Consider the following 26558-nt stretch of genomic DNA (forward strand, 5'->3'; position numbering starts at 1 on the left):
GCAGTGAGTATTGCTATTGCAGCCTAGTTCATAAAGGGGAAGTCTGGAAGGCAAAACCAAGGTGAACGTTGCTTGAGGACTGGTATGTGGGGGTGATGCTCATGCTGCCATGCTTCCCATGCCTGATGGGCTGGACTGCAGCAAGTTCCAGCCTTGTGTCCATGTTTCCCTCCTCCCTCCCTCCCTCCACCCCCAAGGAGGCTGTCCTAATTTTTCCTTTTTTTTTTTTTCCCTTTCTTTCCCTCCTCCCCCTTCCCCCCTCCCCCCCCCCCCCCCCCCCCCCCCCCTGCCAGCTGCACTTACAACTCAATCTAGCTGGCCTTGCAACTAGTGACAGCCCCGGAGAGACAGAGCAGGACCCACACCAGTATGATAGTTCAAGGCATCTGGGGACTCGTGCGGCCCTTGCGAAGTGGACTGAGCATGAAGAAAATCCGCTTTCCCTCCCTGTGTGGGGTGACTGAGCAGCACCATACACCAGCTACACTGGGGTCAGAAAGAGGGTTCAGCTCCACGCTCAAGCTCCAGGATGCCCCTGGAGAATCGAGGTGAGTAAAATGCTGAGCCCTACCCTACTGCATCTGGAAGGGGCTTTTCAGGAGGGAACCATGCTTGCTCCTGCCTTGCCCCACAGATGGGAGAGGAGAGACTGGTGCAAAGCCTGGTTGGTCTGCAGGAGGAGGTGGATGAGGAAGTGAAGGCTAGGGAGGTGCTGGCAGGAGGAGGGTGATGCAGGGAGCTGCTCTGTGAGAGCTTCTGGAGCTGCGGAGGCCACAGCTTGTGGTCTGGATCTCAAGCATGAAGATGGTGACATGGCACAAGAGTCTCTACAGCTCTGGGGCCCAGTTACCAGCCTTGGGGGAATGGGGTGGTGGGCAAGGCGTGTAGGGCAGATGAGCTGTCAGCCTGCTGCACTCCTGCTGTGGGGAGGCTGGGATGACTGCTGGGTTCCTCTGGGAATTCCAGATTCTCTTGGGCTTCTTGTCCCTGCTATTGGAAAGGCAGAGTAGGGAGCCAGTGATGCCGGCAGTGCGAGGGAGCGGCCACTCAGCAGGTGTCTGCTGGTGCGAGGGCTGCAGGAGGTTTGTTGTGGTGTTTGTGAGTTGAACTCTGCCATGGAACCTGGTCAGAATGTGGTTTGAATGCCTCTAAAGGCATTTGGTCCCTGCCAGGGTGGAGGACTCCCAACTAGTCGTCTGAAAGGGCAGGCTTGGGCTTGTTGAGGAGCCCTGAATGGCAGAGTTGCTTGGGAGGGCAAAGGAGTCTTGGAAGAATGGGCACTCTTCCAGAATGAAACCTTAAAGATGCAGGAGCAGGCTCCCTCCCTGTGCCCAAAGGAGGGGTCTGACCAGAGGGGCTGCCTGACACAGAGTGCACATCCATAATTCTGAGGCAGGAACTGCAGCAGGCACCCCGCCAGTCGTTCCTCTGTTCCTTAGGGGTAATTTAGAAGGAGATTGCATTTCTCTGAGCAGAATAAAGGCACTTTGCAGATCTCCTGGGCCAGCACAGTCTGGGTCAGACTGTAATCTATTAGACATTGAGAAAAAGACCCAACCAGCGTCACAGAAAATACAATAAACCATTTTGCTATCTGACCTTAGAAAAAGTTACACTGATAACCCTGCTTATAAAGACTCGTTATCGTTGGTTTGTTGCCCATGAAGTTATCCCTGGCAGTACTTGTAGGCATCTTGCAGTATGTTTGGCCTTGGAAAATGTCTTGTAGGGAAAAACACTGATAGGGAGAAGAACATTCCCAAAACCCCCTTCCTTAGTTACCTGTGTCACAGAAAGTTTGACACGTTGTTTAAAGAGGACTAATTAGTTATCATGTATTGAATTTGCAGTGCTGAGTTTGTCAAATCCTGATCATATCTTTCCAAAGCTTTGACTGTGTATCCTGTGACAGTAACAGCATTGTAAAAATTCAGTCTAAATTAAGGAAAATTTTAATCAATTAATCAGTTTTGAGTTGATTTAAAATTCTGGTTCAAAAATATTTTCTTAACAACATGTGAAAGGATTTTTTTTCACACTTTGGCAAGAAACAAATTCAAAAGTAAATAGATTTTTCCAGAGATCTGGGGGAGTGGTGCATGTCATTGGCCTGATGGGAGAAAAGAGCATGGGCCCTGCCTCTGCCAGTGGAGATTGCCCTGGGCTTTGAGATGATGGGCACTGGGGCAGTGCCACACTGAGAGTGCTGGGTAACATATACAGCCTCCGGGCTGCTGACGTGGTTCGGCACAGGAGTTAACTGGGACCTCCTGCTTCTCAGTGACCATTTGGATATGTACACTAAGAAAAAGCACTGGTTGTTGGTGTGCTTCCCCTGGCAAATGCAATAGGTTGTCTCAGAACATAGTTTCTTGGTGAGAAATCTCAGGTGCTGCTGTTCAGGGTGGCAGCACTTCTCCACTGTCGGGGAGATCCTGGTCTTGAGGAGATGAAGTGGATGGTAGTTCCCTCTTGTTTCTAGATGTGGTTTCCACAAGTAGAGCACTAAGAGATGTTGTTGGCTTTGTTCTTTACCGGATTAAAGCTTGCAGGCTCTCCAAACAGCTAGCAATTTCTCTTCAGCAAGGATCACATCAGCTTGGAGGAGGTTACTCAGCATGATTGCTCTGTAAGCTGGGGCTGAGCATGTCTCATCATAACAAGGCTCCCTGTGATTGAGTTCAGGAAAGGAGTGGACACTTCATGAAAGAACAAGCACCAGAAAAGGAACAATCATCAAGTAATCCCCTTGGGAAGGCAAGGGGAGGCAACATGTGAATGATGACAGTCCTTATTGCATGATTAGTATCTGATCCTGAGCACTTTTCTTGTTATGACATCACTCCAGCCAGGATTAACATCCCAGGTGTTCCAGAAGCTTTGCCTGCCTACAAACACTCCTCCAACAGCCAGCCCAGGCAGAGGCAGTGGGCACAGAGCATCTGCGCTCATTCATAGGCAGCTAAACATTTATTCTGAGGGATATTTGAGAAAGGGGTAAATATTTTGAGCCAACTCAGATTTGCCTGCCTCTGAGAACTGATAACCTGAATCTTTTCTGACATGCATGGTGTAATCCTTCTAGAAAGTGTATGCACGCTCACTTCCAAGTGGCATGGCTATAGTGCTCAGCCAGGAGACGTCAGCAGGGAGTGTGCAGGAAAGGGTGGGCTCCTCTGACTCTTGCAAAATTGTCTTGCAGCTCTGCAGCCCAGGTGACAGTGCATTTTATAAACCGGGATGGAGAGCAACTTACAGCCACAGCCAAGGAAGGGGAGAGTTTGCTGCAAGTAGTAGTCAATCAAAACTTGGCCATCGATGGATTTGGTAGGTGTCGCACAAGGGTTTGTTGTTTGTGCTGTGACCAGTGGGTACCTGGGATGAGTGGAGCTGTATGCAAGCCACTGTGTTCTGGTGAAGCCATGCAGTAAGCTTTCCTTCCCAAATAGCTGCTTGCTGGGCTGGCTCACCACACTGAGATGCCAGTGTGCCTTCCATACGGTCATGCCTGTGTCTGTGCAGCTGGTTAAAGCTGAAGCACAAATTTGAAAATGTATTGTGAGCCTCCCAGAGAAGAAGCAGGCTGAAATCTGCATCCCTCTGTCTTGTTTGCTGGTGTCTCTTTTGACACACCCCAGATCCGCTGAAGGACCTTTTCTCACACTGTTCTCTCACCCCCTTGTTTTTACTGATTTTCTGATTCACTCCCTTGTTTCTCTGCCAGGTGCATGTGAAGGGACACTGGCCTGCTCCACCTGCCACCTCATCTTTGAGAAGGACACCTTCCAAAAGCTGGGTGCCATCTCAGATGAAGAGCTGGACATGCTGGACTTGGCATATGGACTCACTGAGACGTAAGCCTCCCTGCTGATCGTGTCAGGTTCTCAAGATTCTGAGGCAGATTCTTAGCCCCCAGGACCTATTTCCAAGGGGTCAGGACTTCAAGTGTTTCAGGGTTGTGCCTCTGGAGCTGCTTTCTCTTGGGACACAGACCTTTAATAGGAAATTAAGTGAAAACCCAGCCTGGACCAGACATCCAAGTGTGGGTGGGGAGCTTCTTCCTTTACTGTGAGAACAGCTGAGCCTCACTTTGTTTTCTTCTCAGATCTCGCCTTGGCTGCCAGGTGTGTGTTAAGAAGTCGATGGATGGTCTGACAGTGAGGGTCCCCATGGACGTATCGGACATCAGGAGGCAGCTGGAAGCTGGAAAGCAAAGCAAACAGTAACTGGAAACAGCTCCTGCTCAACAGACGTCCTCATTTTAGGTGTGGCACACTACTTTTTGCTTTTGGTTAATGCTGTGGCTGGCTTGCAGTAGACAGTTGAGGTCTGATTCAGTATAAATGCCTGTTTGGAAAATCTCTTATTTAAACAAGGCTTAATGCTAGGGTCTTTGGTACATATTTTAAGTGCTTAAGTGTTCTGCTGAATGCAACTTGACTAAAGCCTATGACTTTACATTTCCCTGGGCGGGTGACAGTAAGCATCTGTGCTGTATGTGACTCACCCTCTCCTTTGAAATTTAGGGAATTCTGCTATTCTAAGTAACTGTTAGGAATTTTTCAAGGCTTGGCTCTTTAACTATACAGCAGATTTTTCCCAATTTGGGAAGCTTAAGGAGAGATAGCTGTTCCAAACTCGAGATGGTGTGCTGATTGGTTTGACGATACAGACTGAGTTTGCTTCATGAGAACATAGTGATACCCACTGGAATGCTGACCAGTGTCTATGAACTTGAGATGTTACATGTCTCTGAATTATGTGCCATGATCTGCTACTTTCCCTAAATATTAAATTTTCCCATTGCTGTACTAGCACATAAGTAAAATAAAATTCTACTAATCAGGCTTTTAGACCTATGAGATGCACTTTTCTGGTAACATAAGCCTGCCTGGAATACAATGAGTGTGATGGAAATTTAGGTGTAATATCCTGTTGCTCCAGTTAACTCAACTGGATTTTCCCCTCGTGTTTGAGTGAACGTGTCAAACTCTCCATCTAAATGTCATAGAGAATGTGTGATCTGTAACCAAGTTTTCCAAACAGAATTCTGTACAGAAACCTTTCCTATGGATTTAGTTAAAACTCAGGCTATGTTTAGCAAATGATTGAAACCAACAAGCTTGCTTACTGTTCTTAGGGAAGGTATCATCCCCGTAAGGGATGGACACATTTAAAAAATGCTCACCCGATTAAAGAGCATTCGTGGTTGTAGTTGGCATAAATTAGAGAGTTTTGATGGCAGGGGGAGGGAGGGCAGTGCTGCAGGGCTGTCCTGTGTGAGAGGCCAACAACTGCTCCATGCTCGTGTCATGCTGGGGGGAGCAAGGGAGAGTAAACACTTTTACACATGCGAGTGCTTCTTTAGGTTTGAAGTAAGAGCTGGAAGGTCAAAACATCCTGGTGCAAAGTGAGTAGAAAGGATCTTTTAAAGGTCAGGATCTCTGCAAGTCCATTAAATTATTTTGTTTGGGACCACCTTGTTACTCTGTCTCCTCCTGGAGCTTTCCCTCATTAACTGCTGGGTTGGGCCTCTGTGTTGGGTTTGCAAGACAGGATCCACCTGGAAGAAGAGCTAAGCAAAAGGAGAAAAATCATCTCCCAGTTCTCAGCCTTGCAGCCACTGGGATCAACACCAGCACCACACACCATTCCTCCAGCACTGGGCTGGTGGCACGCCCAGGCCAAGGGATGGGGACCACCAAGGGCTTTGCGGGACGTGGGGGGCAGCTCCCTGCAAGCACAGCAAGCAGGAAGGCAGAGGACACAACTTCATTCTATCTCAATCCCTCCTTTCTCATATCTGGCATGCTGGCTTGTGACTAGCTCTATTTCAGAAAGCTCAGAGCTCTGAGTCCATGCTTGATGACCAATGCAAGGCCAAGCCCTTTGCTTTGCTCCACCTCAGAAAACTCCACCCGGGTGTGCCTGTTTCTCACAAACCTCCAGCTTGCCCTAGATTTACTGTAATAAAGGGAATAGAAATGGATTAAATGAAAGCAGTAAAGCCAGCCCCTCTGCACAAAGGGGCTACCTGCTAAGGGTGGGGGAGCACGTGTCTCAGCAGACTGGCTTTCCTGACTCTGGGCTGTCAGAAAATTGAGACAGCTGAAGTGAACTGCAGCAGCCCGTGGGCATTTCATCAGCCTGCAGGATAAGGGAGGGAACCATACGTGCCAGGCAGAAATGAGGAGAGGCTGAAGCACATGAGTCATTGTCTCCTCAAGGTTCTCTCCTGGTCTGGCCTTGATACTGGGAGCAGGTCCTGAAGGCTCCTCGCTTCCCGGACGTGACAAGCGTATGATGCATCTTCCCTTATCTGTCAGGGCACCGTGCAGGCCTCTCAGTGTGTCTCAGGCCAACTTGGACTATATCTCTCCCTTTCATCTGAAAAAGGGCAGAGACAGAAGGGAAAACCTTTGTGTCTGAGGGCTGTACAGAAAATACAGCCTTTATGGGGCAGAAAGCCAACTGTCTGTGTGTTTGCATGTCTTGTTAGGACCAAGCTGGGTGCTCTGCAACATTTTCAATTCTTTCAGCTCTGGGACCTTTTGCTTTTTATTGCCCAGTCCCATGGGGACCGGGGCCAGGATTTGGGGGGGGCGGAGGGGGTTAGAGATCACAGAATCACAGAATCTCCTGAGTTGGAAGGGACCCCATAAGGCCCATCGAGTCCAACTCCTGGCTCCACACAGTGCCAGCCAAGTCAGAGCATGGGACTGAGAGCATCGTCCGGATGCTTCTTGAACTCAGCCTGCCTCAGGGCTGTGACCACTTCCCTGGGGAGCAAGTTCCACCTGCTCAGGTGAGCCATTGCATTAAGGCATCCCCACAACTTTGCTTGGTGTGTGCTGTATGGTGGCATAGCTCACAGGTTTTCTAGTCTGCTATCTTTAGGAACAGCAATCCAGGACTAATTTGCTATGTGTGTGCTGATGGATCAGAAGGAAGTGGCACACTTCTGTTAACTTGGTGGATGTGGGATTGGTGCCAACATGTGAGGAGCAAGCTGGACTCTTGGAATTGTGTTACTGCCTGGGCTCACAGAAAAGGAGTGCTGCAGACCCAGAACTGGAGGGACCAGGTAAGCATGGTCTTGAGACCAAAGCTCCTTGTGCAGCACCCTCCCATGCCATGCAAACACGTGCTCTCACAGGGGACCAGTGGTGGCTTCTGCTATCGTGTCTGATACATTTCAGAAGATTTTATTGTAAATGAAGAGAGCTAGGGTTGAGCAACTACCCACAGAAATGTGAAAAACCATTAGGGAGCCCAAGATGAGCAAACTGTTTTGCCCCACCTCTTTCAGCATTTCTATACTTACCTCTTTCTAACTTGTTTGCAGTTCTTTTACGTGATGCAGATAGGGAGGTCTTACTCTGCATTTGCTCCAGGTCCCCCATGTTTGGACTTGAGACCAGTCCAGCCAGTGTAGAATGCGTTAGCATGTTTAGAATACAGAACAATCTCTCCCCCAAGTACAGACAGGTACTGCAATGCTGGTCCACCTTCCTCAAGAGGCAGCAGCAACAATGCCTGAGCTGATGTGCTGGAAGAGGTCTCCATGCCAGCCTTGCAGGTCTGGTGGGGGGGGGGGTTACACGTGTTTCATGGGTGAATTTGGTGTTTTGTACATGCCACCACCCAAGCACAGCAGAGACCAAAGTCCAAGCAAGGGAATAAAAGGTGATCACTGCATCACAATGACAAACTAACGTGTGTCTTTTATTGAAATAGTTACAACTGCAGCTCTGGAAAAAAGCCTGTGAATGCCTTGTCAGTGTTCATGTGTAAAGGAAATGATGGTGGGGGCAGGGGCTTGTATTAAGATTATATACACCCTTCATCATACAAGGGTCACCGAGGTGATTTGGAACACAGAGTGCCACATCGGGGAGCTGAACACCCTGCATATAAGGAATCTATCTGTGCACTTTGGAAAGTGGGCTCTGGCCTTCTGCCCCCTCCTCTCCCTGCCCTGGTGTGTATTTGGAGTGCTAGGCCAGCTTCCACTCACAGGCACCTGGCAGATGAGCGGGGGCATGTGATACCTACTGGGTCATTTTGCAGCCATGGCTTCCCCTTCCGTGCAAGGACAGAACCGCGGCCGGTGCCGAGCAGCTCCAGGTATGGCTATTTGCAGACACTCAGCAACTCGCAGGGCACCTAGAACACCAGGACTACCTTCCAGTCATCAGGATCCATGGACTTCTCTTGTCCTTTCTCAGGGAGACACCACCTTGGAAAGCTCTCTCATAACTTTCATGTGAAACATCCCCAACCAGTCACCCTTCAAGCCTTCCCCATCGTTTCCTTAAGGCCTGTCAAACTAACCTGGAGCGCTCAGCTTCAGTTTAGAGCTCGACTGGCAACATCACAACCCTTTAAGCAAGCCCCATTATGGCTGTGGTGCATTGCCTTGAGTGGAATAATGGGCATCCTCCAACAGTCCACTGGCTGCTTTGCTTTAGCAGTGCAGCACAAACAGCCTGCTTCCTGCCTCCCTGCCTGGCAGTTCTCCAAAATTACCTGTGCTGGAGCACAGTGGGCCAGGTACTGCGCTGCACAGGAGCTCACTGCTGCTCTGTGGCAGCATCGGTGCTGTTGAAGCCTGGACAGTCTCAGCTTTTGGTCTGACAACTTTCTGGCCTAATGGGGCTTTGCTTCAGGATCCACTCAACGACATTCTTGACAACTTCCACAACTCCTTGACCTCATGCCAAAGCTAAATCCTACTTAAGGCCCTCTCAGCACGACTATGAATTTGATTAGTGGCTCCAGCCACGCTGCCTCTGGAAAGGGCCTTCTGAAATGTCACCTTTTAACAGGACTAAAAGGACCAGGGCACCAAAGATGACAAATGTTCATGAATCAACACACAATTAATTGGGGGAAAAAATATCCTGGGGTTAGAATGTCACATATGCTGTCTGTCAGTGAAAGCTGGGCTCTGCTTGCTGTGTCTGGAACACAGCCTCAAACAGCAACGAATGCAGACTGGCAGCCAGACCACCCAGGGACAAGAGATGAGCACAGAGCCCCAGCAGTGACTTCTGGGTTGAAGGTGAAGGGTCTTCCTTTGTAGGAAAGGTGGTGATGAACAGTGAGTAGTGCAGGACTTTGTGTAAGTGCAAATAATTTTTAAATAATCGTGATGGGCCATTAGCTGTCCCAGTTCTCTGGTTATCTACACACATCAGCAGCTGCCTGGAGAAAGTAAAGCATTTTCTCATTTTCTGCTTTTAAAAAGAACTGGAGTCAGGCCCTGAACAGGTCACTAATTCACAGACAGCAGCTGGTGCCATTCAGCCCACTAGACGCCCAGCCAGTGGCGTCTCTTCCATAGAAAGACAGTGTAAAGAAAAAAAAAAAACCCAAACCCCAAGACCCCCCCCCCCCAAATTAATATTAAACCTCAACATTACATACACATTAGCATCATTTTACACGTAGTGCTCCATGCAATCTTCCAGATTCTTCACACCCTGATCATATCTTACAGAATATTTCCTGCTGCACATACACAAAACACAACACTCAGTTCAGCCACGGCCACGGCCCTAGACAAACGTCTCTTCTGCGATGGCCACTGGGTCACACTCCTCTGTGGCCACCTCTGCTAGCGGCTGGCTCCTGAGCCACTCCACCCTGCTGCGGAGGAGTTCATTCTCCACTGCTTCTGCAGCAGCAGCGGGACAGGTCTTGGTGTCATCGTGCTTAAAATACTCCCTGACGGTGTCTCGGATGGAGGCGGGGAGGATGATACGGATGGTGTGGCTGAAGGTGTTGAAGCCCTTGCTCTGGGATGGCGCCTGCGCCATTGCCACCGGCTTGCTCTCCAGCTCCTGGTGAGTGGAGGTACTTTGGGGACTCCCTTTGCGCTCTGTCTGTGGGGATGGGGTCATTGGTTCATGGTGGTAGCGCCTGGAGATGGACTGCAGCACAAGGGGGGTATTCTGCCCATAGAAAACGGTCTGGGGGATATGGAGGCTCACAGTCTGCACGCTCTTGGACAGGCTTCGCTCTATGCTGCTGCTGGGTGAGTGGCTGCTGCTGGTGTTTGCTGTGGATGGCTGGTTTTCCTCTTCCACTGGAGCCCTCCAAGAGCTTGCTTTATTTGGGGCCATGTAAAAAGTTATCTTGGTGCGCTTCAGGCTTTCCTGGCTTGGAGGGCAGGCATCAATGCTTCGGAGTTCTGTGTTCTTCACTGCCTTCGCCCTCTGCTGTGGGAGGCTGATCTGTGGGGCTTTCTCACTGGCTGGGCTGGCAGCTGGGAGCACAGGCTTTTGTTCAAACTCCTTGGCATAATCCCAGCTATGGAGCCCTGGGCCAGGGCCCTGTACACAACTCAACTGACTCTCTCCTCCTTCAGACCCGGTCCGTGTGCTTCCCACAGTATTTCCACTGACAGATGGAAAACCTTTCCTCTCCCTGAAGCAATGACTTGTCTCTACAGCCTTGGGTTCATAGTCATGGAAACTGTCCAGGTCACACAGAAGTGAAGGCACAGGGGACGTGAAGGACTTGTGCTGCCCTTTTGGGGACCTTTTGGCAACCTGGGGGGACACAGCACGAAGCCTGGCAGATGTGCCGAACATGAATGGCAGTGATGAGACGTCCGTGGGACTAATGGCTGATGACTCTGAGCAGTAGGAGAAAGCACTGTCTAAGGAGCTGAGTGAGGAGGCAGACGGGGAGGTGGTGGTAGAGGACAGGCTAGAGAAGCTGGACCTGTTGGACAGGCTGGATTTCTGAAGGCTGAGCTGCTTCACCCTCGAGCTGGTCTGAGGCGACTGCCACAAGTTCTGCCTGGCCTTGTTAACCCCGGGGCTCAGACCTTCATCAATCAACTTCTGGCTCTCCACGTGCAGCTGCTGGAGCCTGTGGATGTAGTCTGCATGGCTGTGCATGATGGTGGCATCGCAGCTGGACTGGCGGGCCACCGGCTCATGGCTCTGAGCAGGCAGCTGGGAGCTGAGGCAGACACTGGGCTCCGATGCGCACCGGTCCCTGGCTGGGCTGAGGGAGCGTATGGAGCCGATGGAGCAGAAGGAGCCCTCCTCTTCCAGCAGGTCATAGCTGTCTGCACTGGCGTTCTTCAGGGCTTTGCTTTGGTAGCAGGCTGTGATCTCACTGAACAAGTCCCAGTCTTCCTGATCCTCATCGAGTAACAAGCCGCTGGATGGTTCAAAAATGGCATCTGTTTCAGGCACCAGGTGGTGCTTTGGTCCTTCTGGGTCACAAGCAGAAAATTCCAGCTCATCAGAGGAATCATCATGCTGAACCAACTCTATGCCTGGGGCAGAGAACACAATTTGTTGCTTATGTCTTCTCAACACATATAGTCCCTTACAAGGGAGGCAGGGGAACACTATCAAGACCATGGAAAAGCAAATACAATCAATTCCTTTCACAGGGACCAGAGCAGGACTGGGAACAATACAGAAAATTCTGGCTTCATGACATGAGCTTTCATCACTGGCCTGTATTTATAGGATAGAGAGGTCTGGATCTCTTTCCATTCAACTATTTGGTTTAGCTTTACAGAATTAATCTGTGAGAAAACACTGCTGGGACATGTCACTGCTACAGCTACACTAAATTCTTGTGAGGGCTGGAATAGGTTGAACAGCAGCACAGAGACAATCACCCTCAGGGACACCAGCTGAAGGGACACACCAGCTTTGTCCTGGGTTCCTGCTTATGCCTAGGGGGCAAGGGGAAAGCCAAACCAACTGCTTGTCAGTGAGAGGTGTTGGGGTTTTTTCTGTAGCAGACATGGAAAGCAAACTCCTTTGTATTAGGAATTCACCAGTTAAAAGATTTTCTGGAAGATACAGTCCCAACAACTTACCCAGAGATTCCTCTGAGGTTTTGGACTTCTTTTTGTCTGATCTTTGAAACAAGGAAGCAATGTCACCTCCAAAAATCTCTCCTGAGTTTTCAATCAGGAACTGTACTAACAAGGCCACCTGGCAAAGACATGAATTTACAGGGTCATGAAAATACATGTTATGGAAATACAGCTATGTACATAAAGCAAGTCAAACAAGTCCCAAAATGTTCCTTTTCCTTTGACAAACATACACTTTCCTACAGAACCTTTTGCTCAAGATGCTGTTAAGAACAGGTCACTGTGTCTGTATGAATGACACAAGGGCAAGAATAGGAGCTACATGAATTGGTAAAGTGAGCTGGGTACAGAGCATTCTACAGTTTCTCTTACTATGGATAAACACCTCATAAGCTACAAGCAAACATTCCCCCCCTCTGATGCTCTGTCATGTTCATTGCTTACTTTCTGTCTACAAGAGGCTTTACACCCAGCTGAAGTGACAGTGTCTATCTAACTTCATCTGCTCCAGCTTCCTTGTGCTTGCTTGACCATACAGAAGTTCATCCAGTAAAGCAACCCTTACCCATCCAGTAAAGCAACAACTTCCCTTTCCCCCTGGATAAACTGGATGGATAAATTCAGCTGACAACACAGGTACAGCTGCACAGGGAAAGGATGAAGCCTGGACTCCACTCATCCAGCACTGTCACTGATCCTGCGCCTTCCTTTGGTCTACAAAATGCCATGCCCATAGCAAGCAGTAAAAGGAAAAGACAAGCATAAGGCCAAGATCATAAAAGATTACCTTCTTTGTGGACCTGCTCTCCTCTTCAGGCCCAGTGGGACTTGGTAGCCACAGCATATTGGGTGCTATGCAAAGAGCCAGGTTAAAGGCATTCATCTGATTCACACCAGAGTTCTGCTCAATATGGTGGAGGACTCCAAAGAGGTGTCTGAGCAAGATGAGGTTGGCCTCTGGGAGCTGGCTGACTAGACTATTCCAGGAGTGGGAACAAAGGAAAACAGTGCTGTTCACAAAACTCTGCTCTTCTGACCTCAGCAGGTGCTTCCCAAAGCTTTGCCCCCGTCTGCCCTTCTGCAGCATTTGAGACACTGACATTTGATAATGAAGTAAGACCGTGTCACTCCCCTCCACCACCTTATGTGGGAGCCACAACTTTACACCCACATGGCCTGCCAGCTCTGGTCACAGAGCCTGAGGCACCACGGGGCTGACAGCCAGTGTATGTCCTGAGCAAAACCCCCATCGCCCAAGGGAGATGTGTACAGGTCCAGGCCAGCAGCACGTGGTGCAGCACCACTGCCTGTCCTGTGCTGCAGAGACACCTGAGGAAGGAGGCCCAGGCTCAAAAACTAAGCTGAGCCCCTAGCAAGAAGAGGATTGATATACTGCATAGCACACAGGATGCTGACAGACTGTTCTTGCTCAGGGCAGCATTTTCAAGGCAGTAAAGCCATTTTCAAGCTGCCAGTCACCACCTTGGCAGGGCTCTTTTTCTCTAACTGCCAGTATGATGATCAGCATCACTTTGTGCACATAAGAAAGAAGTTACCATTGTGAAGGATCTGACTTCACTAACATCTGATGCACTCCTGGTAGCTAAATCAGTGTGCTTTTTTTCTGTTTGCTGGTTCTGGTAATTTCAGCTGGTCATCAGAAAAGAATTTTCTAATGCCATTTTGGGGGGGGTCAGAAGTGTTCATAAAAGACCATTGAAAGGCAAATGGTCTGGCTGGTGACACTGTGAATCAGCAATAGCTCTACTGCAGCCTGCAACGTGGCCAGGAGCCTCACAGAAGATGAAGTCTCTGCTCAGGGCTGTGTGCTCCCCTCTCCTTGCCCCCACCCCCTTCCCCAAAAGAGGTGTTTACAAAGGCTTTTACGAACCTTTTGATAGCTTCAATCTTATGTGCCCGATTTTCCGTGTCCACGGCTTCCATCCACAGTCCGTGCATGTCTGAGGATAGAACACTGTCAGGTATATTTCGGAGAAAATCCTGAATTAAATATATATATGCAGAGCAGTCTGGTCAGTTTTGAATTCCTTGTTGTGCATATAGTCATTGTTTACTCAAATTAAGCACAAGATAAAACAAGACATCACACACACACACACACACTTCTCCTCCCACCCCACCTGCACCAAGCTGTCCTCCTTGGGGCTCCTGCTCCTCAGCACCGTGTTGCAGCTGCTGGCAGCCAAGGGTGAACAAGGGTCGGTGCCCTGTCCCTTCTCCAGAACGGGGCTGGTCCCTGCTGCAGCAGGTGAAGCACTCACTCATCCCTAAGGCTGTGCACAGCCCTGTCCGAAACAGTTCTCAGCTGTGAGGATTGCTGTGGGACTATTTAACAACTTGGTACCTGCCTTGCACTGGGAGGTGTCTGAATATCCTCCCAGTTCAGGCCAACAAGAGCAAGAGACAGGGATGTTTTTTGGTTCTTTAGGTGCCTGAATTGTTTTGACCAGATTTAATTGCCAGTACAAGAGAGAGGCTTTTTCTTACTAAAACTTGGGCCTTCTTGCAAGTTTCATCCCCTCCCACCCACAACTCCTCTGCTTAGATTTGGCAGCTGTTTTCCTTCTTGCTTGCTGGCTGATTGGAGGGTGAAGGCTCAGGGTCTAAGTAGTCCAGGCCAGCTCCTTTCAGCCTGCACTCTGTTTTTGGGGGGATGCAGAGCAGCTGCACTTTAGTCCTCCCTGCAGTACCTTCTCTGTGTCCAGGAAGAACAGAGAGCACCAGTGCTGTGGTCACCAAAGGGCTTCATGCCTATGTCAGTGCAGCATCTGAACTGCTGAGTCCAGACTCTGGCATGCTGCTGGGCCCTGTGCAGATCCTGTGATGGTCTGGGAGGTCAACAGGATGATATCACCTGTTGGAGGTGCAGGTGCAAAATGAAGCCCTAGCCTGGGGGCCACTGCACGTGTCTGTGTGTGGAAACAGGCACCACCAGGTCAGACAGATGGACCAAGCCATCAGATAAGAATGTGCCTTGCTGGAAAATGCTTTCTGTTCCCTCCCAGATCTCCCCTACCAATAAAGACTCATGTTGCCTCCTTTAAGGAAGGTACGATTCACTCAGCTGAGTTTCTTGGCCTGACATACCGTGATGACAGCTGCAGCCACGAAAACAGACTCGCCATCCACCTGGACATCATCTCCAGAGTTCAGCTTCTCTTTCAGCTCCTTGCAAGTCTTGGCATTGGCAGAACGTCTGAAAATGCCTCTAGTAGAGGGACCTTCATGGTACAGCAGGAGCAGCATATCCTAAGAGAAAGCACAGTTGACGCTCGACCCTGTTGTGCCTACTACACTTCACATATTATAACATAACTAGGTGAGACCTAGTCAGTGTCGGGAAGAGGACAGACATGCAAGAGATCTGTCATGATTTAACCAGGGATAAAAGCCTGTCAGCTAAGTTGCAGGTCCAGTTCATGTGGGCATGCTTCTCCTGTGGCCAGTGCGAGTGCAGTGAGTGAGGTCTGGGCTCTGTGGCACGGCACAGGGCACTGACACTGCCCCTTGTCAGCTTGGGATGACCTGGTTGGAGACACTGAAACAGGATGGACAGCTGTGCATGCAGTGATATGGATTACGTGGGACAGGGACGCTCCCACCCTTGTAACAGAGATCAGTCTGAGCCACAGGCAAATGCTGGGCTTCTTCCCCACCCAAGCCTCATAAATGCCACAGGCAGCTGAAATTCTGGGCTGAACTCATCAAGGTTATGTCAGGATAAACAGTCCAGGCTGCTTCTTACCATGATCGGCTTGGGAAGGATCCCATCAGGACAGACAGAGGACAGAGACAGGCCAAAGAGCTTCCGTGGGGTGGTAGGAGACTGTGAGGGAGGGCTGCCCGTGGGGGTGCTGGTGCTGCGGCGCAGGGCCCAGTCAATCAAGGACTTCTTCCTCTTGGTGTGTTTCTGCAGGGACTCTGAAATAAAACACCCACCTTGGTTTCACACAGCCATCCTTCCTACTGGGCAGCCAGTGACTCACAGTTCCCAGCAAAGCAAGGACTTTCTACCACTGCACGTTTAGTAACAACACTCTCAACAGGGCCGGGCAGGTAACAGGCAGCAGTGACACCACTTGTTTATCTGCCAACCACCAGCAAAACTCTCCTCCAATCACTGCTCTTCAGGGAAGCTTGCTGTCTCTGCAGTGTAGGAATGGCTTGCAACTGAGACCTAATCAAGGGCTGAAAGCTAATTCTGAATGTTTGCACAAACAAATTCAGGCCCTCTGCAATCTCTTTTGCACACACTCAGCTATGACAGGGACTCTGGGATACACATACGGTGCCAGGAAGAGTCTGGTGCTGCCATGGAGAACAGCAAAGTCTGTGCGTGGTTGTGATGGACTCCGGCAGCCCCTACCTCTCCTCAGCTGCACTGGAGCTTGGAGCCTGGGTTTCAGGACAAACTGACACTGTTTCTCCTTTGGGAGCTGGTCAAGGATTGAAGCTTCTGTTCCATCAGCCAGGAGGGTGTTATTGTTGGTTCCTTGATGCTGGTCAGCAGAGTCCCGGAGGCAGTTCAGTGCGATGCTGAAAGGATGCTCGTGCCCTGTTGAGCAAAGAAATGTGTAAGGACCACACAAAGATGCAGCACTACGTGAAAAGGCTCCAAATCTGGGCAGGAGGAAGCAGCCACATCCAGTGGCTCCAACTGCAGCTAGGCCTCTTAAGGAGTGTTGCTCAAAACCTCCACCTGTGGACTAAGGAGGCCAGGGCACATCTGCCACATATACATGACCACTGCTTTACAAAGAATGTCATCCAGTTAAACCTGGGCAGTCACTCTTCATTAGCAGCTCTCTAGAGCATTATGCAACAAAACACTTGTTTTGCCAACAATCCAAAAAAAATAATAACCTATCTGCTATTGTTATTATCCTTGTTATTGTTGTCATTATTGGGAAATGCCATTTGTGGTGATCTCCATTATGAAAGCTTAGCACTTAACAGACAAATGCAGTGGCTTATTTTAAAATGTCTCTTGTGCTCCTGAAGTCATCTCCTACAAATCGCCAGCACTCTCCTCCATGGTGACAGTCTTAAATTCCACAGAGTTGCTTGGAAAAGGAAGGTGAGATCTTCCAAAGATGTCACTATGAGTTGATTAAACATGGATCCTGAGACCATAAAAACCAAGTGACATCTCACATCAGCTTGATGTCACATCACACATCAGCAACATTCCCCCCCACCATTGCTTTTCTGTCAGGAGTGCAATGTTTGAGATGTTTCTCTACCACACACACCAGTATCATTCACTGCTTGTTCCTGTGGTGCTGGGATTAAGGGGAAATGGGAGAGCTCTTACCAATGAGAGGGTAAGCGGGTTCGTCTTTTCCTGAGATCACCCAGAGGTGGTGGTCACTTGTCCTGCCCTGGTGATGAGGAACAGGGAAGAGAAAAATGTTAGGTGAGGGTCCACGAGGCTGCACCAGTCAGAGGTACCATGTGAACAGGCCACAGAGCTGGATGTGCACAGCTCTCCAGGAGAGCAGCATGGCTGGGAGGGGTGGCATTCTGGGTCAGTCTGTTATGGCATGGAAGGGGAAAGGTTCAGGGGAAGAAAAGGCTGAGACCCAGCAGGATGTAACCCCACATGGTGGTTCTCCAGCCTCTTATAGCAATGTGTTCCACAACCTCCCTTGGCACTAAAATACTGGAATACTGTGAAAGCTACCTGTTAAACACTGCAATGGGAAAGGCTGGGCCACTGCAATGGGCAAGGCTCATCTTACAGCATCACTAACTTGTTCAGCTTTTCATGGCTACATTAATGATCCTTGGAGAAACCTGGCTTAATCCTTGTGCTGGAGTGCAAACACTGAAGTCCAAAGGATTTAAATAACAAGGTCTGAATTTAACATAGGCATGTTAGCACATCTGTATTTCTAATGCTTGGCTCCCACATAAAGAGATTGCTTCATCTTGTTGTACTAATGCCTCCCTGGTCAGCTGTGGCAGATCCAGACTTCTCCACACCTGCACTGTCCTGTAAGCTAGCTTCCTTTGCTGAGATCTGCGACCAAGCAACTGCCACTTACAGGAAGTCCAAGCTGTAGAAGGGTCTTCTTCATCACACCCTCTGCAGTTTCCACATTGGACACACTGACTGCTGTAGTCTAGAAAGGGAAGCAGAGGAAACACAGGAAGATAATAAGAAGGCACGAAGTTTGGTTGCAGTTTCTTATAGCTTTAAAATCTGGGGAAAATGGGACTCGTTTGTCTACTGACTTTGTTAAGTGTTCATGGTTAGAAGAGTTGTAGCAACTTGAACTACTCTGGAATCATCGTTAAAGTGATGGGTATACATTCTGAATGCTCCCTCTGATGGGTTTGTCATACCATCCAGAAATCTCACCCAGTACAAATGACAGGAACTGGGTGGTGTTCGGATGCTGTATTTGACCACATCAGTATCTGACTGATAGCAGTGCCACTGTCACTCCTGAGGATGAACACAGCACAGAGCTAATAAACCATGAGTCTCTGGGGCTGTTCTCTGAGGGAAGACTCCCCAGGACATAAACATGACCCACCAAGCTTGGCCTGAAGCCTAGAAATGTATGCTATTGATATGGAAAGACTGGGTCACATTCTGGTAAATTAATTCAGTACAACAGACCAGTGACTCTTTCATCATCAGTATCCTCAACTTACTGCACCAAAAAGAGGAATGACTGGGCACTCAGCCACAAACCATCACCAATTATGAAGTGAAGCAGAAGGAAAAGAAGAAAGAAGCCAGAGGCCAAGAATAATCTTCAGAATGAACTGTTTTCTGTGGTAAGAGTCTGGCTACCTCCCAGTTTCCCAAACCAAAACACTCCGAGTCACCTTCCAGTGGGAAGGATGCAACTGCCCTGTGCACACCCTCTGAAACCTCTTCAGGTGGGTTTCCTCTTCAGGAGTTCTGAACAGGGATAGCAGCAGCAGTACCACAGCCCTGCCTTCTTCCCCTACCCCACAGACCTCCATGTAGAGCTGGCCTGATGAGCAGGTTCTTAGCTTTACTTACCGAAGAACAGTTGTCACCATCCAGCACTAAGATCTGAAGGGTCAGATTCTTCAGATATTCATTCTGTTTTACCTCATTGATGTGCCTGAAAGTAAAAGGGGAGGGAATATAATTTCCCGACCAAACTTGAGAAGAATCCTAAGATATGGATCCAAGAGACCTGGTCCTTAGCTCTGGAACAGATACAGTAACAACAATGTGCAATGTTCATAGTGTGGTCACATGCTCTTACTGGCTTCTTTATCTTTCTTTGAGGCCCCAGACTAGCAAAACCCTCATGGCAGTATTTTATGCAGACAAATGTGTTTAACAGAACAGCTTCCAGAATCCCTAGGAGCATGACTGTTCTCCACAAATCAAGGGACTTGTTCCCCTCCCTATACCAACACAAATGTGCCAGGGTGTTACTGGAAACAACACATAAAAACACAGCAAAAAAGAAACCACTGTAGGCTCTAGATGCCACGAAATACAAACTTCAGTTTGACTCACTAACACCTGTGAGGTTTCCTAGCGATCAGCAGTCAGCCTCCAGCCCCAAAGGTAAAAAGGTTTCAACAATGTTCTCTTCTGGTGGATTCAATCTTTTCTTTTTTGCTTTCCCCCAGGGACTTCTACATTCAGGCTGAAAAGGTGGATTTTTCAAAACCAGCCAGACTCTTAATGTGCTGAAAATCAGAGGGCAGCATGACACCTAGTATGATGCATTTCTCTGAGGACCACAGAGGAACCACCCAGGAGGAGGATGAAATGGGGGTCACTTACCAGAGTAATGCTGACAGCCACCGTTCCTTCACATCAGCTGAGCTGAAGGTAAAAAGGGAGACAGATCATCAAACAAGAGCTGAGTGGGGAACAGCCTTTGGAAACTACCTGCTTTCATTTATATATAGCTGTAAGTCAAAGTTCCTTCCTGCAAAGCCCTGGAACAAAAGCACAGTCCTTTCCTGCTTCTGTCCTTTTTTAACAAATAACAAAAATAAGAATAACAAAAAAATCCCAGCAACAAACTGGACTACATTTCCTGCCCAGGCTGCTAAGTGTTCAGATAAGGGACAGATGCCTTTCTGTGAAGCTGGAGTTAACTCATCTTGTGGGCCTTTATTATTTTTGCAGTGACCTTTAATTGCTATTTTCTTTCTCCTACTATTTCCTTCCCAATGGCTGCTGTTCCTAGAAGCTTCTGCTGCCAACAGGGGTTACCCAGGTCCCAGTGACGCCAGAGAAATGGAGCTGCCACTGAGTTGGGACTAAGACACAACACACAGGGTAGCTTCCATGACTGCTAAGGCCAGGAATGTATCACCTGGGAGAGACCACCCTGACCCTTGGACATGATGGCACAGCACGTATGAAGCCATGGTATGGTTCCCATGGCTTTTTCCACCCAGGCAGCTGCCCCATGGGAAGAAAAGCGTCAGGCCAGATCAGCCCTTCCTAGCTGTGCCAGCAGAACCCCTGAGGAGAGAGCGATCCTTGAAGACTGCTGACCTCTCTGCTCTTTTCCAGGATGCTCTGCAGCAGGGTTAGCTCTTGCTGTAACAACACTTGCAAGGGTTGGTCCTCTAAAAGGTTCCCAGGGACCAATGTGCAGGATACCTTTCCCAGATGACTGTGTCCCAACATCTACCTTCTTACCACACTGCCTATCGTGAGTGGGAGTCCTCTGGTCACTGGGGAGAAGGGCTGTAGTAGAGTTCAGGGCACTACAGCCTCAGTCACTGATTCACTTGACACACAGGAGACTCGGGCAGCTGCCAGGCTGCAGAGGGAGGTGGGTGTCTGATGGGATACCTGAAGGTGACAGCGTAGTTGGTGGTAGGCCAGCCGATGACAAACGAAGTCTCAGGGCCCATCTTCTTCTCTGTCACTTCACTGAGACAGGTGCCAGTCCACACTTCACTCAGATGAACCTGCTTTTTCAGCTTCAGGCTGGAGGAGGATCTGAAATCAAAACGGTGGATTTCTTAGGCCAGATCCTAACATCCAGACCTCCAGAGTCTGGTCTTGCTACCTTCTAGTCATGCAGGCGCAAGTGACAGCAACAAGCCCCCCATTTCCACACTCCCCCCCGCCCCAGAACTCAATGTCTGGGCATGTCGAGGTACTACAAGAAAGTTTTCCAAGTGGATTTTGGGGTTGGTGGTTGCAGTGGGACAGCTGTGGCTTAGGGAAATGTGAATCACTAGATCCATGTGCAGGTAAATGGTGATTTAGGCTAATTACTGTCTAGGGTAATAACTGAAGTCACCTAAGCTCTTAATTTATGTGTGACAGAAGTAGCCAGACCAGGAGTCAGTCTTCTGTCCTCATTGCCTCTTGCCCTCATGCTATTTCTTCCAGAAGCCACATAAGATAAAGGGCAGAACCAATGAGACAACCTTTTCCTTCAGGAAAATGGAGTGAAACATTAATACCAAGAATTTCTGGAGGTGGAAGGGGGAGATGCAACATTTTAGACCCACATTTGTGAAGAAAGATTTGTTTTGATGCCTGCTCCAGACACAGGTCGGAGCCTGGCTTCAACGGCACATCCTGGGGAGGAGTGAGTGTGAATTCCTCTTACTTGGACTTGGCAATGACCAGCACATCACTGAACAAGATGAGATGTCTCTCCTGGGTCTGCAGGCCCACGGTCAGCTGTACGCGCTCATCCAGGATGAGAGTGGAGCCCGGGCTGCTGAACACTCCACCTGCCAGCCCATTGTCTGAGTGGGAAGAGGAAAGGGTAGCTTCCCTGGAGGAGGAAGAAAAATACAGGTGACTGGTTGGGAACAGCCTGACAGCCCCATGCTTCTCCCAGCACTGCCTCTATTGCTCCCGATCATGAACTGCATTTGCCTGCCTTTGCCAGATTCATCTTACCAGCTGCTGACAGATGGAAAGCTGCCCCAGTGACCACACCAAATCTGGGCAGGTTAAGCTGCTGAAATACCTGGGTTTGAATCATTCCTCACCCAAATAAAACACTTATTTCCTGCACAGGAGTGTGAGCTGTGGAAAGCCCGTGGCTCACAGCACTGCTCAGCGTGACAGGGGGACAGACTGCTGTTTCTGCACATGTTTTCCATCTGTACTGAACTGCTTGTCAATGCAAGGGCTGTGGCACAAAGGAAATGAACTGCATGTGCTCCTCTAATTCCAGCCATCTGATCCTGGCTCACCTGGCTACAATCCAGCAGCTTCTTTCTACTGAGATTGACACAGATGCCTCCAAAAAGACACGATGATTCTGCATGTTGATGGCAGTGAACAAGCCATCGGTCAGGATGGAGTTTGGCAGTACAACAGCCAGAGCATGCTCAACCCTGACTGCATTAGCTAACATCTGAGACACAGCCTTAGATTTATGGAGATAGAAAAACCCAACAGACATCCTTATGTCTCTACACACAGACAAAAACATGTATCTTGCCTGCATGCAGAAGAGATACTCACCTTCCCTCCACCCCTCAGCAATACTGCTCTAGTCTTGTGGGCACTCTCTTCTCAAACAGATGAAAACAACACATAAGCTTTAAGGGTAGGTTTTTTTGAGATTGTTACAGGTCTTAATTTCCACTAACCTCAAAACTAGGCTGCTCTGCTTTCATGGGAGTGAGGTTAAACAGCCAATAGCTGATTTTTCAGAAGTCATTTCCCAGGCATAGGAACATCTGCACTTCTGCAAGCAGAGAGACCCTCTCCCCTCCTCACCACCCCACAGCCACCAGCAAGTAAATTCTTGCCTTATGCACCTGTAGCCTTTACAAGTGGGAAGCTATCACCTTTAAACTTGATATTAAAAGCTCTCCATGTATGTCAGTCGAGCAGTGGCAGCCACGCCATAGCAGGATCTCAGCAGTGGATTTCCTTAGGCTGCAGGAGTCACACAGCTTTGTAAACACAACAGCAGGATAGCAGAAAAATCTCACCAATACTCTGGTGGCCTAAGCAAAGATGGCATCGTACCAGCTCCCTCCATAGCAACCCATCACAAGAAATGTTTAAAGCTTCCCTCCCTCACAAGGATATTCTCCAGCCAAATAAAGTCAAGAATTTGTTTCTCAATTGCTTTTTTTTTTTTTTAATGTGATTTGGAAGGGGGTGGGGGGAATGACAAAGATGCCACATAACTTGGTCAGAGGACAACCAAATGAAAATCAGTCCTGCCTTTTATTTTACATGATTCTATGAGCCTGACCTCAAACACTTGTTTCAGGAAAGCAGGATGCACTATGTATCAACTCCCTGTGATGGGATACAAAAGGGATGCTCCTCAGGAGGGCTGGTCAGGAGTGATATATGAATCAGGTCAGCTTTATCATCTCTTTAGTAAAAAGGAAAAAAAAATCAAACTAAACAAATCCCTGAGGAAATGTTATTTATAAGATTGCTGTCAGGCCAAGGCAGACAGGAGCGTGGCATCCCCTTATCTGTCTCTAGTTGTTACATGGTGCTGCAGGAGGAAGAGGGGATGACCTTGAAGAAGGCTCAGCTCCCACTTAAAGGAGCAAGGAGCTCGGCTTATGGCCTGCACTTGACATTTTAAGTGTTAAGTGCACAGCAGACTTCTCATACCCCCAGATGAACCCATGTCTGATTCCTCTTACATATGTTATCCCAGAGGCACTACCACCGTCACTGATGGTCAGCGGCGGGCCCGGCCTTGAGCCGGCTGGTGTTGGCTCTGCCAGACCTGGGGGGAGCTTCTAGCAGCTTCTTGCAGAAGCCACTCCTGCACCCCCTTCCTCTGCCAGAACTTTGCCACACAAACCACAACAGACACAGCCTAATCTCAGGCCAGGCCTCCCACCAGTGCTCCAGCAGACGGGGCAGGGCACAGAGAGGTCTCCAGCTCTGCAGGGGATGGAGGAAGGGCACATTACCAGCCACTCCCAACTCATCTCTCCTGACCTCACTGGTGAGGTCTGCACTGCCAGCACTCTGAATACCACGTGACAGCTCACAAGTGACAGCTCACAAGTGTCACAACATGTGTCAGAGCTCCTCAGCCAAGGGCACACAAACTTACACACCGTTTCCCACACCTGACTGCACCTGGGTCTCTGCACTGTGCAATAATATACAGGTGTATTTATACTTGGATATAACAGGCACCAAATATCTAGACCTCATTATTATCTGCATTGAAAATAAGCAGCTGGCCTTGCATGGTGGGTTGAGCTGAGCTGGCTGCCAGACCCCCTCTCACTCTCTCCCAATAGGAGAGGGAGAGAAAACGAGATGAGAAGAAAGAGGAATTCATGCACTGCTTCCCACCAGCGGGCAGATGTCCAGCCTCTGTGGGGAAGCAGGGCCTCAGCACGTGTAGTGGTTACTTGGGGACACAGCTGCCATAGCATGAAATGTGCCTCCATCCTCCTCCTTCCCCTCAGCTTTTATTGCTGAGTACAGTGCCACTCCAGTAAAAAAACCTCTTCCATATATGTCCACAAATGAACTGCCCTCAGTGCTGTTAAATGAATCTGGAAAACAGTTTGAATTCAATCTGTAATAGGCAGAAAGTTGGAAAAGGGATTCAGAAAGGTATTTCTCTACCTGGAATGGTATTTTGACTTGCCGAGAGCTTTAGTAATGGCAGAAGGGGTAGATCGTCTTCTTTGGACTATAGGCTTCATCTTCTGCAAGACAAAGAGACACTGCAGTTAGCCTGGCCATCCTGGAAGCAGATCTGTTCACTGCACCCTGCAAGTTTCTCTTTTTATCCAGCTAACACTCACCAAATCTCAGCACCATGAGCCAGGCTCTGTGCTCGCAGCCACCTCCCTCCCCTTCCTTATTATTGAAACACTTGTCAACTCTCACATTTATGTGGGACGCTTTCCTAACTTGAAATCCTTCCAGTTTTCACAGCCAAAATTCAAAGTAACAACATGAAATTAAGCAGAGAAATAACCCCACAGGCTGAAGGTCAGGAGAAACTTCCTAGTGCTCGTGCCATGGAATAGTTTGTTAAGGGAAGGTTACAGAAATCCAATTTAAAGCAGGACTGGACAAAGCTGTGAACAGCCTATAATACAGCAGGGAGCCTTATTTTATGGTCTAAAGGAACGCATGAGGTTACTTAGTACATTTTTCTCTATCTTCATTTTCCATGACTTACAGATCCAGCATTCAGACTGTCACTGGGCCTGTGTAACCTCAAGACACTTGTATCTCTTTTAACAGTGACAGCCACCAAGTCTTGTATGACACAGAGATGAGGTGACTGTAACGATGAGACTTCAGAATTAGACAGCCAACCAACATATGCACACAGACATCACAGGTCTCCTTTCATTTGCCAGATGAATTTTATGCTGGAGAAAGGTCAGATTTTTGCCTGGGAGAGTTCTCCTGACACCGACGGCTCTTGCTTAGTACGCATGGGAAAGTCAGGCTCATTCCTCATTGCCTGTACTGCAGTGCCAGGAAGCTTAGAGTCTGCTGAGAATTACAGTTGAGTTCTCAATATACCAAAATATGGAATATCCCAAGAGTAACAAAAGGCAGGATTGCTGGTTGAGGAGAGGTCCTACGGGGGAAGCACGTTCCTTCGCTTAAGCGTACGCTTTTCAAACTGCTAAGTGCAGAGATACTCGTTGGGTGGGAGCTTGCTAGCCCCATCTCTGAGCACATCAGACTGTTACAGCTCAGTACTGTACAACCACATCAGAAAGGCACTATCCTCATTTCACTGATGGAAAGGCCAGGAACAAAGTGATTAGGGAATCTGGGTGCCTGGTGCTCAACACGCTGTGCTGCTCCTGGGCAGACAGGTTGGCGGCAGCAGCTGCCCTGCAGCACGGCTCCTGCTCGCGCTTGCTGGAGCGGCAGGGGCTCAGCATGGCTCTAAGTCTGTCTGCAGGGATTTATGTGAGGAATCCCAGAAATTAAGAACAGGGCATTACTGACCACTTCAAAAGCTGGAAGTGATTTACTGCACTTGAGCAAGGAAATCTGCGGCAGCGGCTGTGGAGGAGCCTGGCTGCCAGGGAAGGCACACTCCTCGTGTCCCACTTTGTCCAACTTCTGTGACAACAGACCAGGGAATTCTACAGGCAAGAGCCTGTAGAGCATACACTCCAATTCTCTGCCTCATTGGCGCAGCAGAGCCCTCCAAAGCACAGATGACCTTGTGAAAAAGGATGTACAATCACGTAACTCCAAGTTGTAGTGGGGCTGCAAGTGCAATTCAACAAAGCGATATCCCAACATGTGAAGCAGCTTTGCAACACCAGCAGCACTCTCGAAGTGGACGCCTTCTGTACATGTACACGTGCAGCCAGTGACAGACGGGCAGCAGCTTCTCCCTCATTCCCTGACACGACCTTGCTAAGCAAAGATCCGTCTGGAAGTTTCACAGAGAGCTCTGAATAAAAATAACATCAGCTCAGAAACGCTTGTTTTAAAAAAAGAAGAGTCCCTACTAAAAGAGAACATCTGGCTTCCAGAGGAGCCTTAATAGGGTAAAACGTTCCTACCAGTGTGGCAGAGCACTAGTCACGTGCGGTCTCAGGGCAGGATGCAAGGATGGAGGCCTGGTGGAAACCCAGGCAGGCTTCAGCTGCAATGGCCCTGAGCACAGGAGGCAGGCATGGCACGGCACGGCACGGCACAGCCCCTGTGCCAGGGGCATCGCAGTAACACCTCAAACAGCGCCTGATGGAACCTTGCACA

At 49.1% G+C, this 26558-nt stretch overlaps 2 protein-coding genes across 2 annotated transcripts; one reads left to right on the forward strand and one right to left on the reverse strand.

Moving 5' to 3' along the window:
* Positions 1-369: 369 nt before the first annotated feature.
* On the forward strand, positions 370-4226 carry LOC311195635 (adrenodoxin-like; the record flags this gene model as incomplete). The annotated part of the gene is made up of 4 exons (XM_084269050.1): positions 370-548; positions 3203-3327; positions 3725-3854; positions 4106-4226. 4 exons carry the CDS (start codon positions 370-372, stop codon positions 4224-4226), a joined length of 555 nt encoding a protein of 184 aa, XP_084125176.1.
* Positions 4227-9480: 5254 nt separating this feature from the next.
* On the reverse strand, positions 9481-24517 carry LOC311195738 (rho GTPase-activating protein 20-like; the record flags this gene model as incomplete). The annotated part of the gene is made up of 14 exons (XM_084269165.1): positions 9481-11296; positions 11855-11972; positions 12642-12831; positions 13746-13855; positions 14963-15124; positions 15621-15796; positions 16242-16430; positions 17190-17256; positions 17923-18000; positions 18897-18981; positions 19662-19703; positions 20691-20840; positions 21463-21633; positions 24438-24517. The coding sequence occupies 14 exons, from the start codon at positions 24515-24517 to the stop codon at positions 9561-9563; spliced, it is 3354 nt and encodes a 1117-aa protein (XP_084125291.1). The 3' UTR covers positions 9481-9560.
* Between the last annotated feature and the right edge of the window lie 2041 nt (positions 24518-26558).

This window comes from Gallinula chloropus (genome assembly GCF_964237585.1).
Source record: "Gallinula chloropus genome assembly, chromosome: 11".
Taxonomy (NCBI): Eukaryota; Metazoa; Chordata; class Aves; order Gruiformes; family Rallidae; genus Gallinula; species Gallinula chloropus.